General features: G+C 37.1%; 1 protein-coding gene across 12 annotated transcripts in view; it reads left to right on the top strand.

Moving 5' to 3' along the window:
- RBMS3 (RNA binding motif single stranded interacting protein 3) overlaps window positions 1-27,800 on the top strand; it is a 703,009-nt gene that overhangs the window by 588,730 nt on the left and 86,479 nt on the right. For all 12 annotated transcript variants that reach the window (XM_068206323.1, XM_068206331.1, XM_068206308.1 and 9 more), the window contains one exon: window positions 26,307-26,413. In XM_068206323.1, the coding sequence (XP_068062424.1) occupies window positions 26,307-26,413 (107 nt within the window). The remainder of the gene's footprint in view (window positions 1-26,306; window positions 26,414-27,800) is intronic.

Below are 27,800 nucleotides of genomic sequence, written 5' to 3'. Positions count from 1 at the left end.
AATTAAAAATAAATGTAGAACTGTCTAGTTTGCAAACTGGAAAAGAATAAATGGCTCTCTGTTATTATTTCAGCCAAATGTGTCCTCTCGTACTATGCAAGGCCTCAAGTGTTTTGACCTGATTATTTTATCTCAGCAGGTCAAATTTAGGGGAGAAGCCTTTCTCCTTCCATTGTCCTTGTCCATGCACAGAAAATTTTAATAAAGCAAGGTTAGAGGAGCTGTTAAAAATCTTTTCCCTTTTTTAGTATTAGTCTCTCACTCTTCTCTCATATAAGCTTTAGCTCTCATTAAGTTTTTTTTTTTTTTAATTTAAATTTTTTTTATCTCATGTTGCCAACAAATCAATCAGAGGAGCCATCCCTATGAATACAGAACATCCATGGAGGCCAACATTGATTTCTCCTCAGCTGCTTCTTATTATAAAGTTCCCTGGTGTGAGGGAGACGCTAAATAGAAGCTAATAGACATTACATCTCACATACGTTTTCACATTCTGAAAAATACAACTTGGGGATTTTTTTTTTATTGAGAATTTAGCTTTTCTTTCTCGAGAAAGGTAAAAAACCATTTCTCCAATTATTTTTTTTTTCTCCCAGTGCTGGAGAGTAGAAACTTGCTTAGGTATTGGGAGTTATTCGCCCTGACCAACAGAGTGTAATTGCCTTGGAATAATCACTTTTGTGGTAGAAATATTTATATTTCCTGCTGTGTTAATTGGTGTTACTAGTAAAACCTGCAAGATAGGAATTTCTCAGCTACCAAGAAGTCATTTGCTAGCCAGTGTGATTAAAGAAAGCAGAAGACAGCCAAGTTATTTTAATAGAATTTTTAGCTTTCCCAGAAAAAAAAAATGCAGAAACACAAATAGACCACTTAGAAACCTGCCACTTTTTCTTACTGACACCACCTGTTGTGCATAAATTTATGAAATGCCATTACATGAATGGCCAGTATTGGGAAGGGCAGTTGCATGAAGATGAGAAAACCCAGGACAAGATAAGTAGACCTGACATTCCCTTGTTGACAGAGAAGGTGGACTACTCCTCTAACATCATTGTAAAAAAGTGTCCCAAGTCAAACCTCAAAAAACCCAGCTTATCCCTTTGCCCAAGGAGTGCTCCTTTGTTGGGTGCTCTGCACATGGTGATTGTTACTGGGGACTGTAAGGGTTAAGCATCTCCTTCCACTCTCACCCTTACACTTTCCCACTGCCTCCTCTGACAGCTGGAGGCCAGAGAACCCCCTACATGACAAAAGAGTCCCAATGGGCACAGCTGTCTCTCCTAGTTCAGGTTCAGGCTTGTGAATGTGAAGACAGCTTTTACAGAATCACAGAATCACAAAATGGGTCAGGTTGGGAGGGACAACAGTTGGGGTCATCTACTGCAACCTCCCTGCTCAAGCAGGCTTATCCTAGATCACATGGCACAGGATTTTGTCCAGATAGTTCTTGAAAATCTCCAGTGAGGGAGGCTCCACACCTTCTCTGGGCAACCTGTTCTAGTGCTTGGTTATCTGCACAGTAAAAATATTCTTCCTCATGTTCAGGTGGAACTTCCTGTGCATCCCTTTCTGGCTGTTGTCCTATTGCTGGGCACCACCAAGAAGAGCCTGGCTCCATTGGCACCCCCCCTTTAGATACTGGCAGACATTGATGAGGTCCCAGCTCAGCCATCTCTTCTGGAGGCTGAACAGGCCCAGCTCTCTCAGCCTTTCCTTGTGAGGGAGATGTTCCTGTCCCTTTGTTACTCACACTGGACTTTCTCCAGGAGCATCATGGCTCTCTGAGGAGCCCAGAACTGAAGAAAACTTCAGATGCTGCCTGAAAGAGGCCTCTTCACTTTTTTCCTCTCTCAATTCTTATGCTGAAGGTAATTAGTTGTGTTGATTAAACCCCAGATTCAAGCCTGCTGGCTCTAAAAATCTATTTGGAAGTTTTAAGAGGGATTTTATTTTGTTTCTTTTTACCCTCAGCTTACTGCTATCAATTGGCTACTTCTCTTAACAGACTCTCTATAGGTTGTTGGCTTATTTTAATCCTTGTATATGGTGTTTTAATATGATTAAGAGAACCTAAGAATTCTTTAGATATCTACAGCTTTGGAATTTAAATTTAAATTACTTCTAGCAGAAACAAATCAAACTTGCATTGCAGGCCTACCAAAAATACATTAATATATATTAACCTGAAAGTTCTTGGTGGAATAAATTGAGAGATTCAGTAGTGCTTCTCTCAGCTGTGTCATATCCAGAGACATTTAAATTCATTTTGATTTTAAATTGAGTTTCTTTCTGAATTCCAGGCCAGACCAGCCCAGCATTTCTCAGCATACTTAATGAAAGCATCTGCTGTGCTGGACTGGTGTTATATTCAAGTAAGTGAATGGCTAAGAGAAGTAAGGGACTGAAGAGAATAACTGAGCCCAGGATTTGGATCAAATACAAGTGTCTTCTGTAGGTAGACAGAATAGGGTGATGGTAATTTCTGTCCTTATTTCTGTCTTTCACCTATCCATGTGGTGAGGACAGTTTTCACAGACAAGGCAAAAAGAGGAAAAGGCTGGAGTCTTAATCAAATTCTTCATAATTAGGTTCCTTTTTTTTTTACACAAGAAAGAAGGCTGAAAGGAATCCTTCTCCCTGACCTCTCATTCACATTTGTGCATCACTCTGTCAGAAATAAGACCTGTTAAGCTCAGGGATAAATTAATCTAACAGTAACATAACACAAACAAAGAAGAGAATGTCCTTGTGCATAGGCAGCTTCAGTTGATATTAAGGAGAGCTGATACAAATGCAGACTTTCACCAACACATATGCACACTTAAATTTAAAGTATAAGATCAGGGTTCATTTTTCTTTTGGCTTTGGAGAAGGAATTCTGTTTACAGTAAGGCAGTGACATAATACTGCAGCATAAGTTACCCTTTCCATTATAAATCGATGACTTCAACTTTTGCCATGTCATCAACAAGCAGCCAAGAAATTTTGCTGTTTTGAATCAGAATCACTAACTTCCATATGTAAAGTACTATTGCCCACTTTCTTTGCTGATTTTATGATTTAACTGTCCTTTTTTTAATCCTTTCAGCATATTTTTACCATGATCAGTATATTAAGTATATTTTTGTTTTTTTATACTATTGCTAGTCAGATTAGAAAATATCAAATCTCATTCCATTTTGGTAAGCACTTCTATGAGTAACAATTCTGATCTTCAGGCTCAAGAGCCTAAATTTACCCACTAGAAGCTGGATGTAGAAGCTTGCATCTCACTACATCACTTGGCCTCTTCTCACAGTTAACAGAAGGAAATAGACATTTTCAATTCATGTTTCATCTTGTTCTGAAATTGGATATATGTCCCAGTTCTGCTTTTTCATCTCTTAATAGCTTATAGAGGAATCTCAGGAGGAGCAGCTCACATGTAATGCCCCAATCTGTTTTAAGGAGAAACAATTCCTTCAGAAAAGTAGAAGTTCAGTAACACGAGGAGATCTTGCTTAGAAACCGCAGGGTTGATGTCAGTGTTTCTTCATTTGTGGTGTGGCTCCACCATTTGCTATATGTATGCTCAGATCCTTGTGCTGCGTTTTTCCTGCCTCTGGAGGGAGGACACATACCCTAAGCAGGGTTTTTATCCAGCCAGTGTGACATTACTAGTAGCAAATTATAGCAGTAGTCCCTAGTAAAACCTGCTGAGTTTGTTTTATTCAGGAAGGCTCCTGCAGAAGCAGATAGCCACCATCTCTGTGACGTTAGGTGATGCTTTAGGAAATCATTCGGAGAAGCCCCCCCCACCCCATGAATTCTACTTCATAGAAAATGAGCTCTGATTCTACCTATAGTAGTATTGGGCTGGAGGTTTAAGTGTGTTTCTCTTGAACAGTGCAAGAGGAAGAGCTGTGTAGGTTTTGCCAGGTCTCTTAAAAAGAGATTTGTAAAGGTCTTAGCCTGTCAGTGAGAGAGAAAAGTAGCTTTTTCAATGTTAAAGCTAAATACTGAATGCAGTAAAATATAAAAAATTACATGAACTGTGGATGGCACTGCACAATCTTTTATTATGGCCTTGTATGTAATGACTCTCTCTTACAGTTCATTTTGGCAGAGAAGTGAGACTCCCCCATATCCTCCCTCAGAAAGCGAGTTTGCAGATCAGCACACTGAGCGTAGTCTGGTATCAAAATTTATAATAAAACATGTGATAACACAGCATACTTGGCTTGAAGTTGGTAGTTTATCTATAATAAACTTTCTTTACTTTGTGCTTTGAACACAAAATCCCTGGACTGAGTTGTAATGTGCCACTATGGTGGTAGTGATTGATTCACCAGATGCTGTGCTCTAGGTAGTGCCAGTTACCAGTGTCAAATCAATTCATACAGGGTTACCCCTCTTACAGAAGGTGAAGTAAAGGAATATTCAGGGTTATTATAACATATGCAAGTTTTTGTCATTTAAGTAGAAAACCAAAGTAGTGTTTAGCAGTTTGGCTTAAAATGGAAGGACAGTAGCAGATCTCAGCCTCGTTCTTAAACAAACTGAGTTTTTAATGCTAACATTGAATGTATAAACTTCGAGGAATTTTGGATCTAGCCTCATTGTTCTTTTGCAGCTCTTAAATGCATGCTACAAGCAGAAATAAACACCTACAAAGACTTTTTTGTTGTTAATATCTTTGCAAACATAGCAGTCATGCTGTAGTGTGGTAAGATGTGTCAATTTAAAGGAGTTAAAAAAAGAAAGCCAAGAAGTGTTTCTATGGAATATGTGTTATTTTCAATTAATTTATGTGCAAATGTGCTATTCAAAGGTTCTATGTGTTTCTCATTATATTGTGTCCCTAATTTAGAGTGTACTCTGTGTGTCATGGATATTATATTGGTATTTACCAAGGCAGTATGCACACACTGCTCCACCACTTTTAGTGATAATTGAATAATCACCTATTGAGTCTTTTCTTATTTCTGTGATTCTTTCTATACAGAGGTGACACAAGTAGTAGTTGACTACTGAATCATTTTGAGTATTGGTATAAATATATTTAAGTATCTGTGATGAATGTGTGTACTAACTTTGCTTTTGTTGTCTCCAGAAGGAATAGCAAATAGTTCTTTGTTCAACTTTAAAATTAAAGTTAGTCCCAAAGTGCCAAAAGAATGGAAAAAACATTTTGTAAAATGTTTCATAACTTAATTTTAATTTCATATGGTCACTTAAATCACAGATTCAATGTTTTCATATCCAAAAGCTGTACAGCCCAATGTATTGCAGATACACAAAAGTGAAACATTTTGATAAAAAACAAAAAAAAATAGAAACAAGTAAAAAAAAACTATCTTGGGTGAAAATGGGAAGAGAAAGCATTCACAAAGAAAGTGTCAACAACAACAATTTTGAACTCCAGCTACATTGATCTAATTTTCATTTTGTCACTCAAAGCAGAAGTTAAAATCAAAGTTTAATATTGCTAGACAAGGGCACAAGTTGCAGAATTCAGGAAGAGTTGCCAGCCTCTAAAAGAAGTACTGATTTTTTCCCCTTTAAAAATGAGAAGGAAACTTTTAAGTTGAAATAACAAAGAGAACTTAGAACAAGGACAGAAAATTTGAAAACAAACAGAAAACTTGGAACTAGACAAAAGTGCAATATTTTATTTTTCCAAAGTATTTGTTTTTCTGTCCAAATGGATGTAATTTTGTAGCCTTGCTCTCTTGAATGAAAATCACAAAAATTTCCTTCCTCATGATCAAACAATGAAACCTCATATATTTCAATGGTCCTGAAAGTGAATTTGAACTAACTTTCATTTGGGTTTTAACACCTTTTCCTTGATCCAACTTTCCTGTAAAATGTGCATTGCTTTTATTTTTCTTTTACTTTGAGTTGTATATATTTAGAATGTAGACACATCTGAAAGTCCCTATCACAGTTCTTCTCCTAGTGATCCATTCTGTTTGCAAAGTCTCTGTCTACTACCAGAAAACTGACTAGTTACATTATTTGTGCATAAAGAACAATGTCAAATATTGTCTTATGTGTCCTCTGTTTCTAGTTTTGTACTTCAGCAGTGAATGCTTTGTTTGTTCCTTATGGTATTAGGCAAGCTAATACCATAAACTACCTTGTGTTCCAGTAATTCAAGCCCATTATAATGGTGAGGGCGATGACAGGATGTTCAGCCCACTATGCCATAGAATTATAGGAATAAAATGGTCCGTTTTGGCCCTTAGGGTGGTTTTCTTCTTTTCCTTGTTTTTCCTTTCCATTATTCTGTGAGTGTAATTGACGTTATTGAAACATGAAGAAATTTTTGGTCAAGTTTTTTTTTTACTTTTGATTCATTGAGTGTTGTAATACTCAAGTCAATCAATTAGGCAGTCAAGAAGTGTAATGGAAAATACAGTGTCACCAAGTATGGAGTCATTCAGTGCAATACAGGCAACTGGACTGGTAAGGAATTTTATGAGAGGAATACACAGTGAGAACTGATATGAAATGCAGTAGAGCAAGGTTGTAAGGATAAAGGATTGTTTTGTTAATTTGCCATGTGAAAGAGTGTTGAAGAACCCAGAATCTTCAAATACTTAACTCAGGAGAATTAGAGGAGGGAGTCAGAAGAGAGGATTGAGATGAATATCTCAATTTTTTGTTCTATGCTTTGAGGTTTGTAAAATATGTGTATTTTCATGGTATGCTAAAAATGAGAAGTTTTATTGTATCTAGTTCTGCATTTATGTTCTAGCTATGTCTAAAATGATGTATGCATATGTCAGAGGGCATGTACTTTGGAAATGAGACCAGTACTGGCAAATATCCTAAGCTGTATTCTTGATTCCTTGATTATTCTCAGTCCTGTGTTTGCATCCTTACTTAACATGTGGGAAAAAAATTAAAATGGCAAAAACTGGCAGTGAGGAGCAGTGGAACTGTTGTAGAAGCTTCCTTATACACACCTTATTTTTAAAATACAAATTGTAAATGAAATAGCAGATGACATTATGTAAATTCATACCTCTATCAGCAATTTTTGCCAAGTAGTGAAAAAATAGTCAGAATGGTGCTTGGTGAATTTGCATAATTGCACATCTGAAAGTCTTAAGTGGTAATAACCATTGTTAAATTACTTAGTAATATCATTTTTCCTAATTCAAACTAAAGTTTCAACAACTACTAATTGAAGGGAATTAACTAGGCATGACTATTAAAAACAAACACAACCCATTGTCAATTTGATCATAAAACTTAAATGGTATGATTTTTCCTTTTTTAAATTTTGCTGGCTTCATGCTTGTCACCCTTACCTTATGGAGTTTCTGGGGCCAATGTTCTCTTGTTCATGTTGATCATGAGGAAAGCCACATTAACTCTTATGAGAAGATCTGATGAGATCCAGCTTTCAGAAAACAATTTTTAGCCATGTGTTTTGATGGGATTGGAAATGAAGATTGCATTGTAATGATACTGCAGCAAGATTGTTTTTAGCAGGCTGAATATACCCCTGGGGTTCTCTCATATGGACTGAGTGGGAACACTTTATGTCATGTGATAGTCTTGTACCTCTGAACATTTTTTTTATTCAGGATGCCTCCTTTCTTTTGAAGGAACTGGGAAGACTGTAGAGTAAAAGAAGGTAGGTTTAGAGGAAGGGGTCACTATGCCTGAAATCATGTGTCAGACACCTGGCACAGTAAATTGAAGCACCTAATGACATAGGGGTGGACCCTCTGTCATTTTCCTTATTTTCTTTGATACAATAATGCAGGAAAGGCAAATGCTGAGAATGTTGCTACTGGTGGATCACTGAGATCCATGTCATGGAAGTCCACTCATATAAATGAATGCAGTCCACTTCAAATGCAGGAATTCAGATACGTTAGAAGCCATAGCAATTGCATTATTTATGGAGAGGCCTTACAGACAAATAAACCTCCTGCATGTTGTATGCTAACAAAAAGAGCTGATGTAGCATTTGGGAAAGAAAGGACCAAGATGCAGAAGATTAATAATGGAAAAAAAGCAGCTGGATAAATTTTAAGCTGCTCGAAGAACACATCTGCAGCAGGATTTTCTTTCTCAAAACATTTTCACTCAAATCTTGAAGTTTTCTTTCTGACAGGAATTTATAGGTTCTGAGTATAACTTGCATATATTCTGTAGAATGGTTCATACAGACAGTAGAGAAGAACTGTAGCCATCCCAGAATGTGGAAAAAAAATGTTTCTGGAAATCTTGATTCCTTCAGAACCTCAGAACTGCAGAGGCAGGAGCTGTGTGAGTGTGCCATGAATGCATGCAAAGGAGGGGAAATCACTCCATGCCCTTTTACCAGCATTTGTTATTTTAAAAAGATGAGGGGCTAAAGCAGAAGATGGCAAAAGTTTTAGAGCTGTGTGCTCTGTGTGATTCTAGTTAATTATTCTGATCACATGGCATGCATTATGTATTTATGAAATATCCCAGCAGACATGGCAACTGAGTTAAACCTATTAACAGTGAATCTCCAAAGAATCCCTACAGCTTCCCATCGCTCAGTATCAGGCATTAAGATTGAATATAGGCATCAGCACAGAAGATTCTCCCAGAGAAAGGAGACAGGCAAGTCATCATCAGGCACAGAATTCTCTGCTCAGAATAATTGCCTATTTGCTTTACATTCGAGCCCTATTCCTTGAGCTTAGATCTCCTGCACATCTAGTTAGAACCTGCAGAATTAATATCAGGTTTCCTGTCACCTTACTTATTACTTTTGTCAGTGGAATTCAAGGAGAAGAGTCAAAAACATGTTTTTTAGAGGCTATTTCTTAAGGACTTCTGTTTTTTTCTTTTTTGTTTAAATAGAAACCTGTCCGTTAGCATGTCAGGTTATTTCTTTTGGCTACACTGGAAAGGACATCTGAATAAATTGGGATTTTACAATACAGGTATTGTTGCTTGGAGATCATTATTGTGTTATCCTTTCTAACCAGAGCCACACCTTGGAGAAAAAAAAAAAGTCTATAGAATGGGAAAAATAGGTTAAATAGCAGATTGGATGTGTTCTCTTTAGACTTCACTTTCAGAAGGCTTCATCTATTCTGAGTCTTAGTGCATGGGCACAATCTTTTGAATAGGACAGTAATACAAAAATGCATTTCATTTGTTTAATGCAGTGCTAGGAAATCTCAGTGCGTCTTTGTAAAGAATGATGATATACATATGGCATATTGAGAATCTCCATTGGAAGAAAAAAAAAAAAAGTTATGTCTCCCTCCTAGTCATGTTGGATTCCAGTAAAGGACACAAAAGGCTATTGTCCTTTATACTTTTAAGTAGTTTTCTTTAGAAAGATGACCTGCATTTTCATGCATTTATGAATGGAGTGGTGGGTGGACCTGCAGTGCCATAAGACCAAAAATCACAAGGCCCCGCTGACTTCAACAGATTTATATTGGCTGAGGAAAACGAAAAAAAGCAGTGTAATTCTTTATACTGATAAAATTTGAGTAAATTAGTACAATCCCAAAGATACACTCAGAACAATTTCTATGACAACCTGCTTTGTTCCAAAGAGTGTAAATGCTGTTATAGCAAATAAATTACTGGACTTTTCTTAGTCACTGCCACTGCAATTGGTGAGTGTACTGGTATTCTTACTCACTACTTCTCCCTTAACACTGAGACTTTTTCATTGTTTTGTGCACACTCATATATATCTCTGAAGTTTTAGCTGTTAATTCCTCTTCTGTGTTATAAAAATGTGAAATATATAATTTTCATCTCTTAATGATTATCTCTGTGATCTCCCTAATCAAAAATTAGCTAATATATCCTTGCAATACAGTAACAATACTTGACAGCAAAACATCTGTTCTTATGCTGAACTCTCTTGTTTGGTCTTCACTTAACTGTTTTCATGTAGCAGATTTTTTTAAAGGTTAACATACACAAAATTATTATTAATTTCCATTGTAATTTTGGAACCTTTTTGGAGAGAGAATGCATGTGAAGGAGTTCAACATGACAAAGAAAAGTTAAAAATATGTGTTGATTTTAATTCTCTGCTATCATTGATCTTGGCTTTATCGTTGTTTTAAAATATCATTCTGTATATCATTAAAGTGAGGAAGCTTCAGATCGTGCAAAAATCTTCTGGAAAACAGATTTTATATTGGAATTGGAAATAAAATTAAAAGTAATGAGAAAATAAATTAGGTTAAAAGGCCAGAAAACCCATTAGAAACTGTATGTTTGTGTATTATCTAGCAAATCAAATGTCAGGGGAACACATTTGTGAAATAATTATCAATCATTTAAAACAAAAAGAAAGCAAACTACAGAAGCCTTCTTTTTTTATATTTCAGAGGGTGAATCCAGGCTGCTGAATCCATCAATAAAGCAATTATATGGCATTATTCTGATTTTAAAAGACAATTGCACTGTCAGAAGGTTTGCTGGAAAACTTCCCCACCCAAACATCATTTTCTGTTCAGAGGTAGAACATTGCTGAAGTGAGGGGTTTCGTTTCACACATTGAAAGAGACCATTGAAATAGTGCCCACCAGGGCTGGCAGCGCAGTTGAACAATGCAAGCTGAACAATGTTGAGAGTAAATGTGGAGTGAGACCTGGGGATAGACCCAGGCCTTGCCAGCAGGAAACTTGGCTTTGCAGAAAGTATATTATTTGTAAAGCAGCAAGACAGTAAATTCATGGAAGAAAATGAATGTTCTGTTTTCCCTTCAAGGTTCTCTTTTGATTTGGTTTTCTGCATGCTGGTCTCTAAGACGCTAGTGAATCTTGTCTTTACTTATGCCTTACACTGTTTGACATTGGGACATAGTAGGAAAATCCCAGAGGTTTGTGAAGGTAGGTAGGGATAATCAACTGTGCCTTGCTGTTCTTGAAATCAGGCTTCAAAACTTCTTCAGTATAAACTGGGACAAGTCTAATTACAACTAATTTTATTAAGTACAGACTTACTTCTGTCTGTCTTTGCAGTAGCATCATTTTTGACTTCACATGAAGATGACAGGGACATGAGCTCAACCTCTTAGGTGACATTGCCCTCTAGGGATATAGATACAAGTGTGAGCCTAGAATAGCTAAATATTGCAGTGAATAAGCAGGTCTGCTTGAAGCTTTAGATAACTGCACGTTTACTGTTCTGATGTTCTGTATTTGATAACTTTCTACAGATACCAGATAATATAGATATGTATATAAACGTATGTTTTGTGCAAACATGTATAGAGAGAAATGTGTGTGTCTGTGATTGCATCCAGTCCTTATTATCATTACAAGTTCAATTTGAATGAGCACTATAGATCAAGCTGCCTTCTGATAAAGCATTTAGTGAGCTTATGGTGGCATTGCAAACTTGCATCAGTGAATGAGATTTTTCCTGACAGAGGCTGAAATGGGAAATGAGGCTGAGAAAATTGTGCAGCTAGGCAGAACTGTTTGAGAAGGGTTAACTTGTGAATAAATACTGCACAGCAAGTCAGGAGATCTGTACTCAGTGACTGTGTGACACTGGACAACTTCTGTTATCCCTGTGCTGCATCTCATCCTTTTGTGAAATGAAGGAAATACTTCACTGCCTACTGGGAGAATGAAATCATTAGTGCTTGTGAGGTGTTTGCAAACAAAGTCAGTGATAAGCACTGTAAAAACCCCCACCTTATTTAGGATGCAAAAAGTGGCAGCAGAAGTTACCTTGAAGGAGCCTGGCATGACACAGCTTGAGAACTACGTAGGCATGCTCGTACCCTAATCCTGCAGCACTAGAACATGTTGCATAATGTAAATATGAATAGTTCAGTTTGCATGAGAAGACTCTCCTACAAGGGTATTACAAAGCAGGAATAAGAGATACAGGATTAAACCTGGAATAATTCTGAGCTCGTTTTATATGCTATGTAAACACAGTAAAAACTGATAATAAAAGTAAGCTAGTTTGGTCTAAGTTGACCATTTCAAATAAATATATTTTTCTTCTGGTACTATAAAGCAAGTCCTCCTGCAATCTTACTCTTGTTTGGCACATAGGCACCCTTAAAGCAAAAGCTTTTGCCTAAATGTGCAAATCTTTGCTTATCCACTAGCAAAAGCAGTCTGTTGCAAACAGGCTGTGCTGAGGCCTGGATCACCTTGATTTCATCTGATGTAACATGTGCTTGTATTTAAATCCAAGTAATATATTCTGTCCAGGCCAGTTAAAAACCCCATGCATATACCATGTAGCCAACCAGTAAGTTCCCAGAGATCTCATATGACTTTGTCCCTCTGAATGCACAGTTTGATAGAACCACATTAATCATATGGCACACGTCCCAGAAGTCCAGTTCTTAGGGCATCTCAGACAGAGGTGGAGACAAAGAAATCTTACATTCAACTCCTGCTCCAGCAAGAAATCCATGCTGGCCTTTTCAATACAGCTTCCTCTACCCTTGCCATAGAGTCTAAGAGACACTGGTTATCAGTATGAGAAGCTTGTCCTTCTCATTTCAGAGCTGAGCTTTAGAGCCTGAGACTTTGTTCTCCCCGCTGGTAACCCAAGAAGCAGAGCTGCACTGAATAGAAATAACAAATGTGGCTTAATGACAGCTCTTTTAACAAGGTTGTCACTCCTTTTAGGATCAACAATCAAACGGAAGCCCAGTGCTGAATAAAATCTAGGGTACCATTTTTCCTCTCCTCAACACTTCTGTTAAGGGTATAAAAGCACTTTCTACCACTGTTTATTGTTACAACCAAGTGACATAAAGCAGTACATATTCTAGTGTTGTGTTAATTCAGTAGAATTAATACTGACATCAGTCTGTTGTGGTTCATTAGCTGGAAGTTTTATGTGTATGCAGACCCTAGGTGAAGTATTTGGAGAACATTTGGTAATTCAGGTAATATTCATATTTTCATTACTCAGTCTTTACCTCACCCTTCATTTAAAACTCCTTGTTCATCTTCTCACCATACTCAGGACTGGGATTTTTCCTCTGTTTCTAGTTCTGTAACAGAAGGCATTCTCAAAAACATTTTTTGTCTCTCACTTCAGTTTGCTTGTCTCTTGCCAGGTTGCAAGGTTCAGTACTCATTTGCCTTTTCATGACAGGAGAAAGCCATGAGGTCTCTGCTAGGCCTGCCAAATTCCTTGAAGTAGAAAAGTTGTTGCCCTTTAATTCTTACTCTGCTGTGTTGTCTTTAAGTTTTATTAGCAACCTGTTCTAGACTTTGTTTTCTGTCTCCAGGGAAATACTACATTGTAAGCAATAAAGCTGGCAAAAAGGAAAAAAAAAAAGAAAAAAAGAAAAAATAAGAAAGAAAGGAAACCAAGAGCCAGATTAGCATCTCTCTTAACAGTAGGGTGAAAAATAGGCTCATGTTTGCAATGAACTCTTCTTAAGCTGGTGGAAATTACAACCCAGAGGTCATAGGCTTAGTCACTGGTAGCAGAATGTTGTCACTCCCTGCTGGCTGATTCATGAAACAATTTGCTGTGAAGAAAATTGCTGCTTCACGTCAGCTGGAAACAGCTTTTGCCAGACCAGACTTTGATACTGCTGTTGAGTTACAATCATGCTTTGAATAGAGTTGCACACAGACTCATCATGCCAGCATGGCTGCATCCATGTGCCTGTAAACCAAAGAAGGATCCCACTCAAATGAGGAAAAAACATTAAAAAATTATATGTTTTGGTGCAAGCAACTATTACTATTTCTCCTAATGTAATTTATCTGGAAGAGAGGTCCTTGCTTTTTCATCGTTCACATAGTTGTTTCTAATTTTATTTTCTGTGGCATGTAAGGGTTGGCTCATCTATAGAGTTTTGAGACAAGCTTTTGAATTTACTTTAATAACAGAGCCTTGGTATTTTTGTATAGAGGAGTCTCAATAGTCTCCCCCAGTATCTTTAGTGATCTGATGCCAAACAATTGTCCCTGAGACCATCCACAGCCTTAGTGGGTTCCTCACAATCCAACAGAATAGGTCTTCCGTTTTGTTTTCAGAAAGAACTACATCTTTTATAAACTTCTGTCATTCTGTTTGCTATAAGCAGTGACATTTAAGCAGCCATTTCTGCTAGAATTTTCTTTTTGCTGTAGTCTCTGTGAAGTGTTTACGAAGGCCCCTGTTGTCATCCAGAAATGGAGGACATGAGTTGCATTTGCTTTTCTGTAAAGCTAGGACATTTTCAAGGACAATTCAGAAACATTGCTGTCCTTTATTTTCCTATTTTTCTATTCATTCTGTTAAAGTGGGTTTTTTTGCATATTTCTATACCTTTCTTTCCTTTTCACATATTCTTCCTTGTGCTTGGCTCTCTCATGTTTTAATTATTACAGTATTTTTAACTGAGGGAGTTGAGGGCTGATTTTTTACTTTGCAAATCTTAGCATTGAAATCCTACTCTTTTTGCAATTTTTGGGTGCATGGCAAAGTAGAATCTAGTATAACCTTTAAAAAATCTCTGAGCAATGTATTAGAACATTAAAGATTAGTCTATCACTCGGTCTCTAATATGTAAGTTTGCTTCCTTGTCTACCCTCAGCTGAGAGCTCTGCAATTGAAAATTTCAGAAGGGCTTAGTGTTATCTGTTTAATATTCTAGGATATTGTCTCAGATGATAATAAAAGATTTTTAAGCTGCAAGGGATAGAATTTTCCTTATGTCGTAGCACATTAGATTTAGCGTTGGTATCATCAACACATTTTGCAAAGAGCTAAGAAGTATGAGTAAGTCCTCCATTGTCTTGGGAAAAGATTATAATTTCACTTTTTTGTCTTTCCCTCAAATAAAGTGTCATCATAAATAGGTGACTTGGTGGAAAATTCCCAGTGAATCCACTGTGCAGTTCTCTGTCATGGAAACCACAGGTACAGTTGTGCCTTGAAGGCAGAGGCTTACTTCAAGCTGGTGCAAAGCCTCGATGTCCTGAGAGGAGCTCCAGGTGGTCATGTGCTACAGGGCCTTTCTGCCTTCTTGCCCTTCAAGGAAATGGAAGTTACTGAGCATTTTTTTCCAAGTTCTTATCTTCCTTTTCTGGCACATAAATGCCTGTGCCACATCTGCTCCCTACCTTCAGGTACTTGGTGAGGGGGGCAGTAGCCATTCAGCACAGTTACTACCCAAAAAAAGTCCGTCTTTCAGACTCAGGGCTTGGAAGATGCCAGGAGGAGCAGCCAATGCATCAGGCTGGGAGCTGCAAGGGGTATTGCAGTCCTTGTTCTGAGCTGCTGCTCACCCCTTCTTCTGGGGAGAAAAAGGTAAGGCGTATCAGCATCATTACTTATGTATTGTTTCCAAAGTATTGCCTTCCTCCCTTTGGGCCCATTTACAGAAGAAAATAGTAAGAGCACACAGTGAGGTTTTGTGGCACACAAATTATGCTGTCCAAGGCATTTAGTGTGACTTGGTTATTGTCTACCACAGCAAAATGAACTCCTGCCTTTAAGAATCAGTCAGTCACTGTTTTTTAAATGCTTCCTGCTTTGGAACCTATACCCAGCCCTGGTTTTGTCATAGTCAGGGTCAAATCCACTTTTTAAAATTATTCCTGCATTGAAGTGAGAAAGCTGGTGATGATATCTGTTAGCTCCTAGTAAAGTCCTTCATTTTAGGGCATACATAGGACAATAATTATTTTTTTCAATTCCCTTCAGATTTTCCTTCTCTCTCAGACTAATGGCAAAATGATATGGCTGAGCTATGTTTTAGATTATCAGTGGTTGGAGTTTTTGCTGCTGTACCCAGCAGTTATTAGAATGTGTGTTAATTAGAACTGATTTAAATAAAAGGATTTTCACTAGGTATTCTGAGAAAAAAGGTCTGAATATTTCTGAATATTTTAAAACCTTTTAACAGATTGATAGCTGGTTAAAAATTAGCTTTATTTTACATTTACACTGGAATATTTCATGCATCTGCAGTAATCAGTGCTTTTAGAAATAGATTGTTTCAATTCAGATGTCAAGAAGGTCATGTTACTACTTTGACAACACACAGGGCATCTTCACCCAAACCAAATATTTATTGATTGTATATATTTTCTACTGCTACTCTTTAATAGGCTGTGAGTAGAGCTGCAAATAATGTTAGCATTGTATATATATAGCCACTTTTTTTCATTACAGTGGCCATTCACGAAGACACAACAAATGTGTCTTTCCCTAACTGGGAAAAAGAAAAAAAGTATTATTAGAACGCATACATGTGTATTAAATGTGAATTAAATAAGCTAATGGTCATAACTGAAGCTTTTTTTTCCTCATGTAGTATAACCCTGGGTTGCATAAGCTCTTCAGGACATTAATAGTATACATGTGTTGGAGTGTAAGCAGGGCATCCCAAAACTCAACTGCAATTATTAAAAAATAAATGTGTATGTACAGGAATTATCATTATGCTGGTGGAAAGAAATAATTTCGTTGACATGAGACATTTGTCCTGGTTTCCTTGTTTATATTGAAAGCATGTTTGAAGAGGTTTTTTTGTCTCTCTAGTGTTAGTTCTAGCGGTATCATACAGAGGAATATATGATGGTAATGTTCTTGTTTATCTAAATAAATATAAAGTAAAAAATAATACAGAACATAATAAAATTAAATTTAAAATAAATAGATTCCACACTAGATATTAGAGTAACACTTAAACAGCTACATGAAATAACCTTTTATGAACAGAACCAGAATTAATTATTTGTACAGCATAAATTCTAACAATTTCATCTCTGGACTGTCAGTGCAAGTAAGTTTTTCTCAGTGGGAATAGCGAAGCCTCTGTGATCAATAATATTTGTTTCTGAGAATAGTAAAAATAGATTTTATAGCAGAAGCATAGAGCTATTGTTTTGCAAAGCAGCTTTGGATGAAAGCTTTGCATTTGTTCTTTTCTCCTGAGGCTACTAAAGAGAACACTGAAAAAGTAAAAGGGGTGACCACAGAAGCAAGTAGGGTCACCCATTACCAGGGATTCATTTTATTTCCATTAGCGAGGAACTAGAAAGCATATCACACTATTTGTACCTGATTTTCCATTATAAATTATGGTACATGAGATCATTTAAAAATCGCTCAGCCTTTCAGATGAAGCTGCCTCTGTTGTTGTTCCTTAATAATTGAACAGTAAGAAATAGAAGATCTCCATTTTGATCCAAGTAACTCGTGAGATGGGAGAAGAGTAAAAGGTATATGAAGTGCAATCTTCCTAAAAGCTCACAGGGCAGTCTCAGAGGGGGATTTAAAGAGTGGTTTTGGAATCACTTTTAGAGGGTCAGGTTTCCTCAGTGAGCTTCTACCTGCAGATTGGAGTCCTGGGGCCCCACACAGCTGGTGTATCAACCACAGTCGGTTCAGGAGCACCGGTATGGAGTATATACATGAAAATCATTGTGCTACTGGTTTAAAACTGTGATACAATTCAGACTTCTCATCTAGTTCACTACCTCAGTGTATGAATGTTCAGATTTAATGCTTCTCTGGAATGACAAGCAACATAGTAAGACAGCAGAACCTCACTCTGTAACTTATTTTTCCTGAAAATTGGTTCTGATGACAGGTTAGCCATTGTCTTCACTCTGTTTGCATTTTGCCAATGTGAAGGGATTTCAGCTTTAAGTTTAAAGACCAAATAAAGCACAAAAACAAAGTTTGTAAGATCTATTTCAGTGTAACTGTTGTCATATTTACTTCCAGTGAAAGTGTTCTCATCAACTTCACTGGATCTTGGGATCTTGGGTTGGACATTTTTTGCCTGATCTCTATTAGTTCCTTGTCACGCTCAGCAGAAGTGTGTGTGTCTGTGTGGCAAACCGTGCATGGTCTAGAAATTTACAGTGAAAGACACAAAAAGGTTTTAAATTTTTTTTTCAATACAGGAATATATTTTAAGTTTGGCATTTTTAAAATTTTATTTGGATGGATCAGCTCCTGCCCATCATGTAGTCCAGTGAGCATCAGATGCAGTAAGTCAATAGCATAAAAGTGGTACAAGCAACCCTTCTGTTTTTTGTTTTTCTTTTTTCCTTTTAACTATATGTCAGAATCACAGACAATAATTAGTTTTTGCAAAATCTATACAAAAAACATATACAAAATATAAAATTTTGTTGTTTTGTTTGGTTTGTTTTGAAAAACTGTTCACAGCTGTCAGCTTTTGTCAATGGGAAGAAACTCTTGATAGGGGACCATTGTATTATCATAAATCTTTATTCCACTGATTATTTGCATAGTTTCCAGAAGAGCTACATAGACTCTTCTTTCTTCAGTGTCTTGTTTAGTTAGTCTGGCAAGATAGAAAAACAGGGAATTTAGGGCACATAAGTTCCAAATAAAAATTCTTCAGACAGGGTGGTTGGGCTTCTTAAGCATTCATCTTTTAACAGTGATGACTGAGCAAGTCAGAGACTTTCCTTATCTAACATAAATTAACAGTTCAATATTTATTTATTATCTACCTCACAGATAATATGCAAAGTGATTCCAGTGACTTGTAACAAATGCTTCTCTTCAAAACATGGTATCATCTCACTTTTGTACATGGCTTTTCCAATGAGGCACGAATCCAATGGAGTCTATCAAAGTGTTTTTTGGAGGAGCTATTAACCCAGCTGAATTACATGTTTTGCAATTAGAATTGGCACATTAAAAGAATGTGGCCTAAATTTGAGTTTGTAACAGATCCTATTTGAAAGTCACAGAAAAAAAAAACTACTAGGTTTAAGCACAGGTGTGTGAAATTATTTCTGCAAACTGATGCACATGCTTAGTTGATTTCGTTGCACAGTCATTCAGTAAGAGGATCTACTCTTTTGCTGGAAAGGCTCTTGGAGAAATTTTAAAACTGCAAAATAAATCACTCCTTCCACTTCCTTTCATCCAGTGGTTAAAGGTTGTGAAGAGCTGTCACAGCACTGGTTACAAAGGATGAACTACAGCTGGAATTTTTCAGCATTATGCTGGGGACCTCCAATAGGGCAGAATTTTGCTGTATCATCAAGTTTGAGGAAGCTGATTTCTGTGGCAAAGCCCATAGGCCTGAGTCAGATCTTGCTTACATTTACCTCAAATTTAAACTTGAGTTCAGTAGAGAGGCTTTGGGTTCAGTGAGAATATCTAATTTCTGTGAGCTCTGCCTTTTGTTTATAATAAAAGAAGACTCCAATGTTGAAGTGCAGAGTATTTTATAATTATTTAATAGTTAATAAAATTAAGTAATAAAATTCCAAATTCTATTCTGGATTTGTTCACCATGCATTCATTCTCTCCAATGGAGTACAGCACTATAGTTGTATGAGAAATAGAGTTTGGTGAAATAAAAATAGACCATCATATTACAGCATTTCAGCATGATTTTAGTACTGTATCTCAGTTCTTCTATTTTGATTGATTTAACTTTCCATTCCATATTGAAGCATCTGTTTCTATAACCTTTACAACAGTTCCTCCTTATCAGCAGATTGGAGTGGAGCACTTTAATAAGCCTGAATCAGGCACTCCCAGTCTGCCCTTCCGTTGAAAATTTAAAAAGGAACATAGTTTTAAAAAAACACCAAACAACCAAAAAAAAAAAACCCACCAGACTGTAAAATGAATGCTGCAGTTTCTTATAGAAAGATGACTCCAGTTTCTGTTCTCTCCTAACAAATATTTATGGACATTTCGGCAACAATATGATAAAGCAGAAGTTTTCCATGTACTGGCTTGAGTATTTAGATTGATTGCAACAAGATCTGCTCCACACTTCCAAGTTGGCATGCTGTTTCTCCAGCATACAGACACATATGGTTACCTGTTCCACCTGCTCTAAGTAATTTCTGTTTCACAGGATAGAAGTCCTACCTTTGTGCTTGACACATTATTTCTCTCTGAGCTTTATTTTTTTTTTCTAACATGTTCTTGGTCTTTAGAAACAATTATTATACAAAAAAGATGAAAGGATTGCTTCCCATTTCTTAAGACAAAGAGGTGAACAAGAGATAATTACTTAAGTTCTGATACAATTTATCAAAAGTAGATCACTATTTTTTCACTTTGGTGTCCTTTTCTATTAACTGTGCCCCCAGTTACTATAATTATTTTGTAAAAGTGAAGTTTTATAGAAACTAAAATGCAGTGATAACTTGTTGTTTTGCTTTCTTAATCATCTGCACAAATCCAATTAATATCATGTAGTTAAGTTTAACTAAAATACTGGATAAATCTGCAAGGATGGTGAAGGGTCTGAAGGGGAAGCCGAATGAGGAGCAGCTGAGGTCACTTGGTCTGTTCAGCCTGGAGAAGAGGAGACTGAGGGGAGACCTCATCACAGTCCACAACTTCCACGTGAAGGAATGTGGAGGGGCAGACACTGAGCTCTCCTCTGTGGTGACCAGTGACAGGACCCAAGGGAATGGCCTGAAGTTGTGTCAGGAGAGGTCTAGGCTGGGTGTTAGGAAAAGATTTTTCACTCCAAGGGTGGTTGGGCACTGAAACAGGCTCCCCAGGGAAGTGGTCAAAGCACCAAGCATGACAGAGCTCAAGAAGCATTTGAACAACTCTCTCAGGTTCCTGGTGGGACTCTTGAAGCTGTTCCATGCAGGACCAGGAGATGGACTTTGATGATCCTTGTGGATCAGGATATTCTATGATTCCAAATCAGGATATTCTATGGTTCTATGAAATATGCTATATATAGCTCGACCTCTGTTAAAAGCTAACTCTTGCAAACATTGAGAGTCTCTCCTGTGACATCACATCCTGTATCATGGAATTCTGGGACAAAATCTATTACTCGGTCCTTTAACAACTCCACGCAGGATAGGATGAAGTGGTTATTTGCCATATTATTTATGGTTTCCTTACTCAGCTAACACTTTGTCCTTACATGTCCTTTTGTATCACGTACCATCTTTTGAAATTCTTCATCTTCATTTCCCAAGAGCAGAATAGTTATGGTTTTGTTTTATAATCTTCCTTGAAGTTCAGGTTTTGTTTATTTATGACTTTGGGATGAAAAAGTATTGCATGGCAGGACTTTCCTAGAAGCCAGTGGACTCACTAGAGCAGAGAGTGACTCTATTGATGGGGTTCTGGAACTTCTACATTTTCAAAGCTTACAAGAGCAACATTCATTTTGTAAATAAACTCTGTAGGCTCTATAAATACCATAGTCCTGCTGAGTGCATCCATCTGAGCCCAGATATTAAATCAGAACTTAAACTTGCTCTGTCCTACCTTGCTCTACAGCTTTTGTGTCTCTCATGTCTCCCTGTGAAATACTGCCTCCTTACAAATGGCTTTGATGCTATCATAAGGTGAAGTTTTTCTTAAAGGCTACAAATGTTTGGTCTGAAACAGACAAAGAGGTTGGTTCTTACATGGGTGTTTCAATAAGATGTTCTGTGTGATTTGCACATGAAAATGTTACCAAACTACTTAAAATTTGGAAGGCAGTTAGGAATTAAAATAGTTATCAGAGCTTGGTCAGTATGAATGCTTGGTCTGATTGTGAACCCAATTATTACTGTGCACAGTTTTTTATTGTGGAGGAGGATTTGCCAAGGCTGAAAAAGAAATTAATCCAACTTTCTCATCAAAGCATACTTTGAAAAAGATCATTAATTTTCCACTGACCATTTATTGCCATACCAATGACTTTCTAATTGTTTTTCTTCACATTAAAAAATAGAGGTGGCTAAAGACCCACATGAATGTTCACAATGAACATGGCTGTTTTTACTGAAAATGTTACTTTCATTGTTTCAAAAAATGAGAAGAGACTAAACTCTACCTGACATGCTGAAAAATGCTCTGTCTTCAAAAATATTCATAGTAAAGGCAGCTAAAATGTGTAAAAATGTCCTGTTACTGCTTTTTGTATATGTAATACTTGCCATTGCTGGACAGATGATACTAAATGACAGTGGGGAACAGGCTTTTCTCAGTAACTCTTTAGACAGTAAAAGTTTCAGAGCACCTGAAATAATGAAAAAGTCTCACCAAATGCAAATGACGTCTTTCATCTTTCTTTATGAAGCACATGCTCATGAATATATACATTTTTGCACATGTAGGAGCTCAAGTGTATCTGCCTTCCGATGAATGAAAGAATATGGAAATTATGTATTCAGAATTAGTTAGAAGTTTGTGGGTTTTTTGTTTTTTGGTTTTTTTTTGTTTGTTTGTTTGTTTTTTTTTTTTTTTTTTTTTTGTTGTTGAATTCTCCAATTTAATTGAAATTCCCTTCCTGAGCTGGAACATTTCTGAGAGTCTGCCAGATCTGAGAAGGGGGCACTGTTACCCCTTTTCCTTCCTTCAGAAGTTTTTGTGCTATTTAAGTACCAGTGTTGCTTTTGGTGATACTAACAGCCTTTTGGCAGTTCTGAGCTGTTTGTCTGCACAATCTGTCCATCTAAAGTAGCAGAGCATGAGAAGCTGATCTCCTGAGGCAACTCCAACAATATCGACAGGCTTGATTGACATAAAACCAGTCTCTCTCTTTCACCTCCACTGAACTCTTAGAGTAAATTCAGGCTCTGACTGAAGTGAGATAGGGTTTTAGCCATTGACTTCCATGGGAACAAAATTTGAACACTAGCAGCTACTGCCCTCTCCTAAGGCAGCCCTGAATATCTTGGCAAATGCTGTTTAGAAGCACTATCAATTTGATCCCACTTCCTTCTCAAGACTCAAAGCCAAGTTCAGGACTATTTATGCCTTATTAACTAGAGAAGGCTTTGGATGGGAGCTGCAGCAGGCATTTAAATCTTCGCCTTGAAAAATGGGTTATGGCTTAATGAACCATGTTCAGGTTAAAGCAGTTATTTATTCTTGATATTTGTGTTTGTTGCTGTCAGGTAGAAGTCAGTGAAAGAGCAGTGCCTTCTATCTTGAAGAGTTTATCAGGATGGAATAGCCTGAAATTTATTTCAAGTGAATCAATTTTCATTTTTTTACAGGAAAATAGCAACAGTAGATTTTTCAGATATGCTTCAAAATACCACATATGCTTAAAACCTAAAGGATGTTAAGAACCATATAAAAAGATCTGCTTATCACTTCAAAATGTGGACATCTACAGATATCCAAATTACATTTTCTATTAAGTCAGAAGTACAAAAGGTGAGAGAAGAGGCAGAGACACGGGCATTTATTTTCAGTCCATATGTTCATACAGAGGAAAAAGAGAAAAGTAAAAATGCAGTCCATAAGTTGAAGACTGTCTACATGGAATGGAAAAGAAATTGAAAGTTTAAAATATTCCCTTTTTTCTTTCCTCCCCTTCTGAAGTATTTGGGGTGAAATATACCACTTCTTCTGCAATGCATAAATATTATTCATCTAAGGTTGATATTGTTTGACTAGTTCCTAAATATTTTCTTTTTTGAATTGATGACCATGGTACCTCATTGTTATCATTTTCTTGGCTGAAGTAAATTTATAATTTAAAGAACGTTGGAAATGTAATGAAACCATTAAAAAAGAATTCTATTTAGAAATAATTATGCTTGCCTGGTGGAATAGGATGTGATCTTTCTACTATCTTCTGTTGCTCTGTATTTGACCAGTAAGAATGATGGTATTAATATCTGGGGGCATCTCATCTTGGAAAGCCTAGAGGACCTTTCTTACAAAAATTTCTAGAGGGCTGAAGTAAACCAAGATTTGAGTTCTTCTCCGTACTTACAGCAACATCTTTGAGCTCCCAAGACTGTTACATTCTATGTTACATACATAAATGTATGTACATTCTACATACATTTATGTCCTGAAAGAAGAGAGATTATTAATTTGGTTATATACACACACACATATATATATAGGTTGGTTACCATAATTGTTTCCAGGTGTAAACCATTAGAACCTACACCTCTTCATGTCTTGTTTGATGCTACATGCCTGTGTTTAGGGGGGAAAAAACCCAACAAAACCCTGAAAATCGTCAACCCAAAACCATCCTATCTGGGCTCTGTCCTCCTGTCAAAGCATTTTGTTTTGAAATTTTTACTTCTTTTAATGTTGGTCAACATAAACTGATTTTATCCACAGAATTACCCTCAGTTTATCACAGAGGAATATAATCTCCCATACAGAAACTTGCCTGTATAGAGCACTGTACTTTTCCACCTTCTTTCCAACCTCCTGAAAAGTCTATACAATATTTTTTTACATTTTTTCTAGATGGAGTTAGTAAAGTTGTTTGGTAGCTATGTTTGATCTCAATCAACATTAGGAAGCCACTAATTAACGAATAGGAGGATGTCAGATGGTAATGCTGGATAAGGGAATTCTAGAAATGGCAACAGCTTCCTATTTGTGGTTGGCTAATATATAGAGAGAAGATGTGTAGATTTCCTAGCTTGTTAAACCACATCACAGGACATGGGCTAATACCAGATGTGTTCATTAGTAGATGATCAGGGCGTGTAAATATTCACTGTGCAGATGATTTTGCATGGTCCTCCTGATGGTATCATATGTTCCTTGATAATTGTTCAGTGCTTAAAACAAAAAGCTTTTGAAGCTTCAGATGTAATGTTTAATAGGTCTTTCTCTAATGCCGGCTTAGCACCTGCTCCTCCCTCGCAATCACATCAAAGTGAACTCTAAGTAACCACTCTGAAATCAGGCAGCATCAGGCCATGGAGTAAAACCAGTGAAAGCACAGGGCAGTCTGCCCTGTGAAGTCTCTCCACCTGCAGAAAGAATCTCCATAGCCACCTGGATGCTTTTAAACCTTCATTATTTTAAATTTTAAATGGTTGTCTGAACATTGCTTCTAGAAAAATCTGATACAGTAATCAAAGTTGGAGGTGGGGAAGGACCTCTGGGGTCACACAGTCAAGCTTTCTGCCAATAATGGATTGTTTCCTGCTGTTCAGTTTCTAGTGACCTTGGAAATTACTAGCCTGGTAAAATGGTAATGAAAAAACAAAGCTGTTATAGCTTCAGAAGTAGCCAAAGTGATGCTGTCCCAATGCGAAATTGTGGTTTTGATGTGAGATTCTCTCCATGCATTGTTTCTTGTTTCCAGTTTTTAAGTGATCACAGTTTTAATCTATCCTTTCTGACCCATTTTGAATTGGCTATAATCAGGAGGTTGGTGGAGGTTAACTTGTTTTAATACCACATGAACTTGTCCCTTAACCAGATCATAATTTTTATTACAAATAAATAAGTCAACAACTTGATTAGCACCCCCCACCCAAAAATTTTCTTCATGTCTCTGAAGGTGTATTCTTTCAACATTTCTAGCCTCCTACAAACAGGAAATGGGAAGGAAAAAAACATATTTATTAGTTTTTCCATCAAAACTCTTGGTTAATTAATTACAGACTTACCATGCCTAGGGACTCAAAGATTCCTGAAAAGACTCAGATGTGACACATGATTTTTAGATTTCTTTCAAACAGGAAAATACTGGTTTACTTCTCTGCTGATACAGGCAATAAAGCACAACCCTAACATACACCTGAGTGGGTAGAATTTGTTCCCCCTTTTAAGGATGAAGTAGAAGAGACAAGCTCCCACTAGCAGAGTAATTAAAGTTTTGTTTAAAAAATTTTTAGAAGGCTGTGAAAAGCTGGGTAGATGGGAAAGAGATCCCAAGACACCAAGTTCCCTTCCTGTTGCGCCCGTTTGATGTGTGTTAATTTCTTCTCTAGGGGACCCTATTGTGGGCTGCCTTTTGGGGTGTGCAGTGCTCTGATTATTCTTTCTTCCTGGGACTCTGGCTTCTCCTGACTATGGTATTCACTCACTCCAGATCTCACTTGGAGAGGAAAAGGGTTTTCTTAGCTGCCAACTTGCTTAAAAGAAGGAGTTAAGAGGAAAAAGAAAGCTGATTGGACTGGGCTTGGCAAAAGTCTCCATTTTATTCAGTTCAGTCAGATTTTTAAAGGACTGGATGTTGAGAAACACCAAAATAGTGAGAACACTTATTCCTTAAGCAGGTTCTTGCAAAGTTTTTACAATTAAAAACTGAAAGCTTCTTTAGTAAAGCAGTGTTTATCCTTGCACTAATGCTGGTCATGAATACGTGTCTAACTTAACTGGAACTAATGCCTTACTATACTGTTCCACTACAGCAACTTAACATTCTGCGTAGGCTGATTATTTTTTCAACAATATTTGCTAAATTCTTTTAAGGGCTGCCAGTATATATTTTTTGAAGCTTAGTTAATAAGAACAGCTGCCAGTGGAGTCAAGGCTAAAAGAGGCAAAAAATATCTGCAGAAGGCAAGATTTTACTTCAAAAGATCAGTATTACAAAGCACTACTGTTGCTGGTATAATCACTTTCTTTGGGGGGGATGCTAATATAGACTGGGTTTCTTGTCTTCACAGCCCCCACTGAGCCTTTGCTGTGCAAATTTGCTGATGGAGGGCAAAAGAAGCGCCAGAATCAAAGCAAATACACACAGAATGGAAGGCCATGGCCCAGAGAAGGAGAGGTAAGTGCCACGTAGCAATTATTTTCCTGGGATTTGGCAGAAGTCAGCGACAGACATGGAAGTCTACCTTTCAGACTGTGAAGAAATCAGATTGCACACAAAATGCAATAGTTTCTTACAGAAAAAGCTATGCACGCAGTGGGGAGATGGAGGTTTATGATAATGTGCAGAGTGTAAAGTTACAGGAAAGGAGAATTTCCGAGCTTGGTGTGGAACTGTGCACAGCCTGGTCCCACTGTGAGTGCTCTGCAGGCAGACCTGAGCTGAGGATTCTCTTACTGGTGAGACATCAGCACTCAAGGTGTGCCATTTACAAACAAAATCAATTTCCACTGAAGCAATTCAACAATGTTATTTCCTCCATCTAGTTTCTGGTGGTAAATATCCTTAGAGAATGTGAGAGCTGTTTCAAAAGAGAGAGATGTGCATCCAGATGTAGGGTCCATGTAAAAGTTTTCCGAAAGCTTATCTGAGCTAAGCTCTTAATTCTGTTCAAGACAAAGCAATTTACAGTAGCCTCAGCTGCATCATGTATACAGTATTTTAAAATAAACTAATGTAATGGTTGCTCTCTGCTCTGCTGCAAGTAGTCTGTTACTGGAGTTTCTTTTCTGTGTTCTTTTATGGGAAGTGACTCCATATGAAAGTGAAATAAGAAAGGCATTTTTTGATTCTTCAAGAGTTTTTTTACTGGTTTTGAATTTTATTACCAAAAAAAAAAAAAAGACTTGAACAAATAAGGTAGATCTGCTCATAGTGCCTGCTTATATATGGTGTTAGCTATGAAGGCTGAAGGACTTACAAGTATTTCTATCCTAAACAACTACTCTTTGTGTTTATGACTGAGCCTTCAAGGAAAAAAAATGTATTGGTCTCAATTGTGTTTCTCTAGAATACAAGTTGTGGGGGGAGTGGTGGAAAGGTGTCTCTTTTTGTGGGGGTGGGGTGAGTGTTGCTATGTTTACTTCAATTTTACAAGGCAAACTGAAAAAAAACATATAATTTGCTGTTTCTGAATTACATGTTTCTGGAGTATTTCTGCTTTTTTGTAACTACTTGATTTTTCTAGCTGATACTTTTCAGACCATTAGTTTATGACATATATACTCTAGCACTATTGTTGAGCTCCCAGAACAAACAGAAAGGCCATTTGAAATTGTAGAAATTGCTCTCACCATTCCATGGTTGTTCTACACTGATCCAACAGCAAAGGCTCCATTTTTAGCTCTGTGGTCTGAAAATCCCAATATGGGAGACACATTTGCTACAGGACATTGCAGAAGTCTCCAAAGGGTCACTGCAGTATTTTACACCGTATGTCTCAAAAACTGGAGTTAACTTCTCAGGAGTCATTATGGTTTGTCATATTAGGGATCTACTGAGGAAC

Source organism: Anomalospiza imberbis, chromosome 1, assembly GCF_031753505.1.
Source record: "Anomalospiza imberbis isolate Cuckoo-Finch-1a 21T00152 chromosome 1, ASM3175350v1, whole genome shotgun sequence".
NCBI lineage: Eukaryota > Metazoa > Chordata > Aves > Passeriformes > Viduidae > Anomalospiza > Anomalospiza imberbis.
Note: the sequence above shows the minus strand (reverse complement) of the source record. Positions and strands in the feature narration are given on the sequence as shown.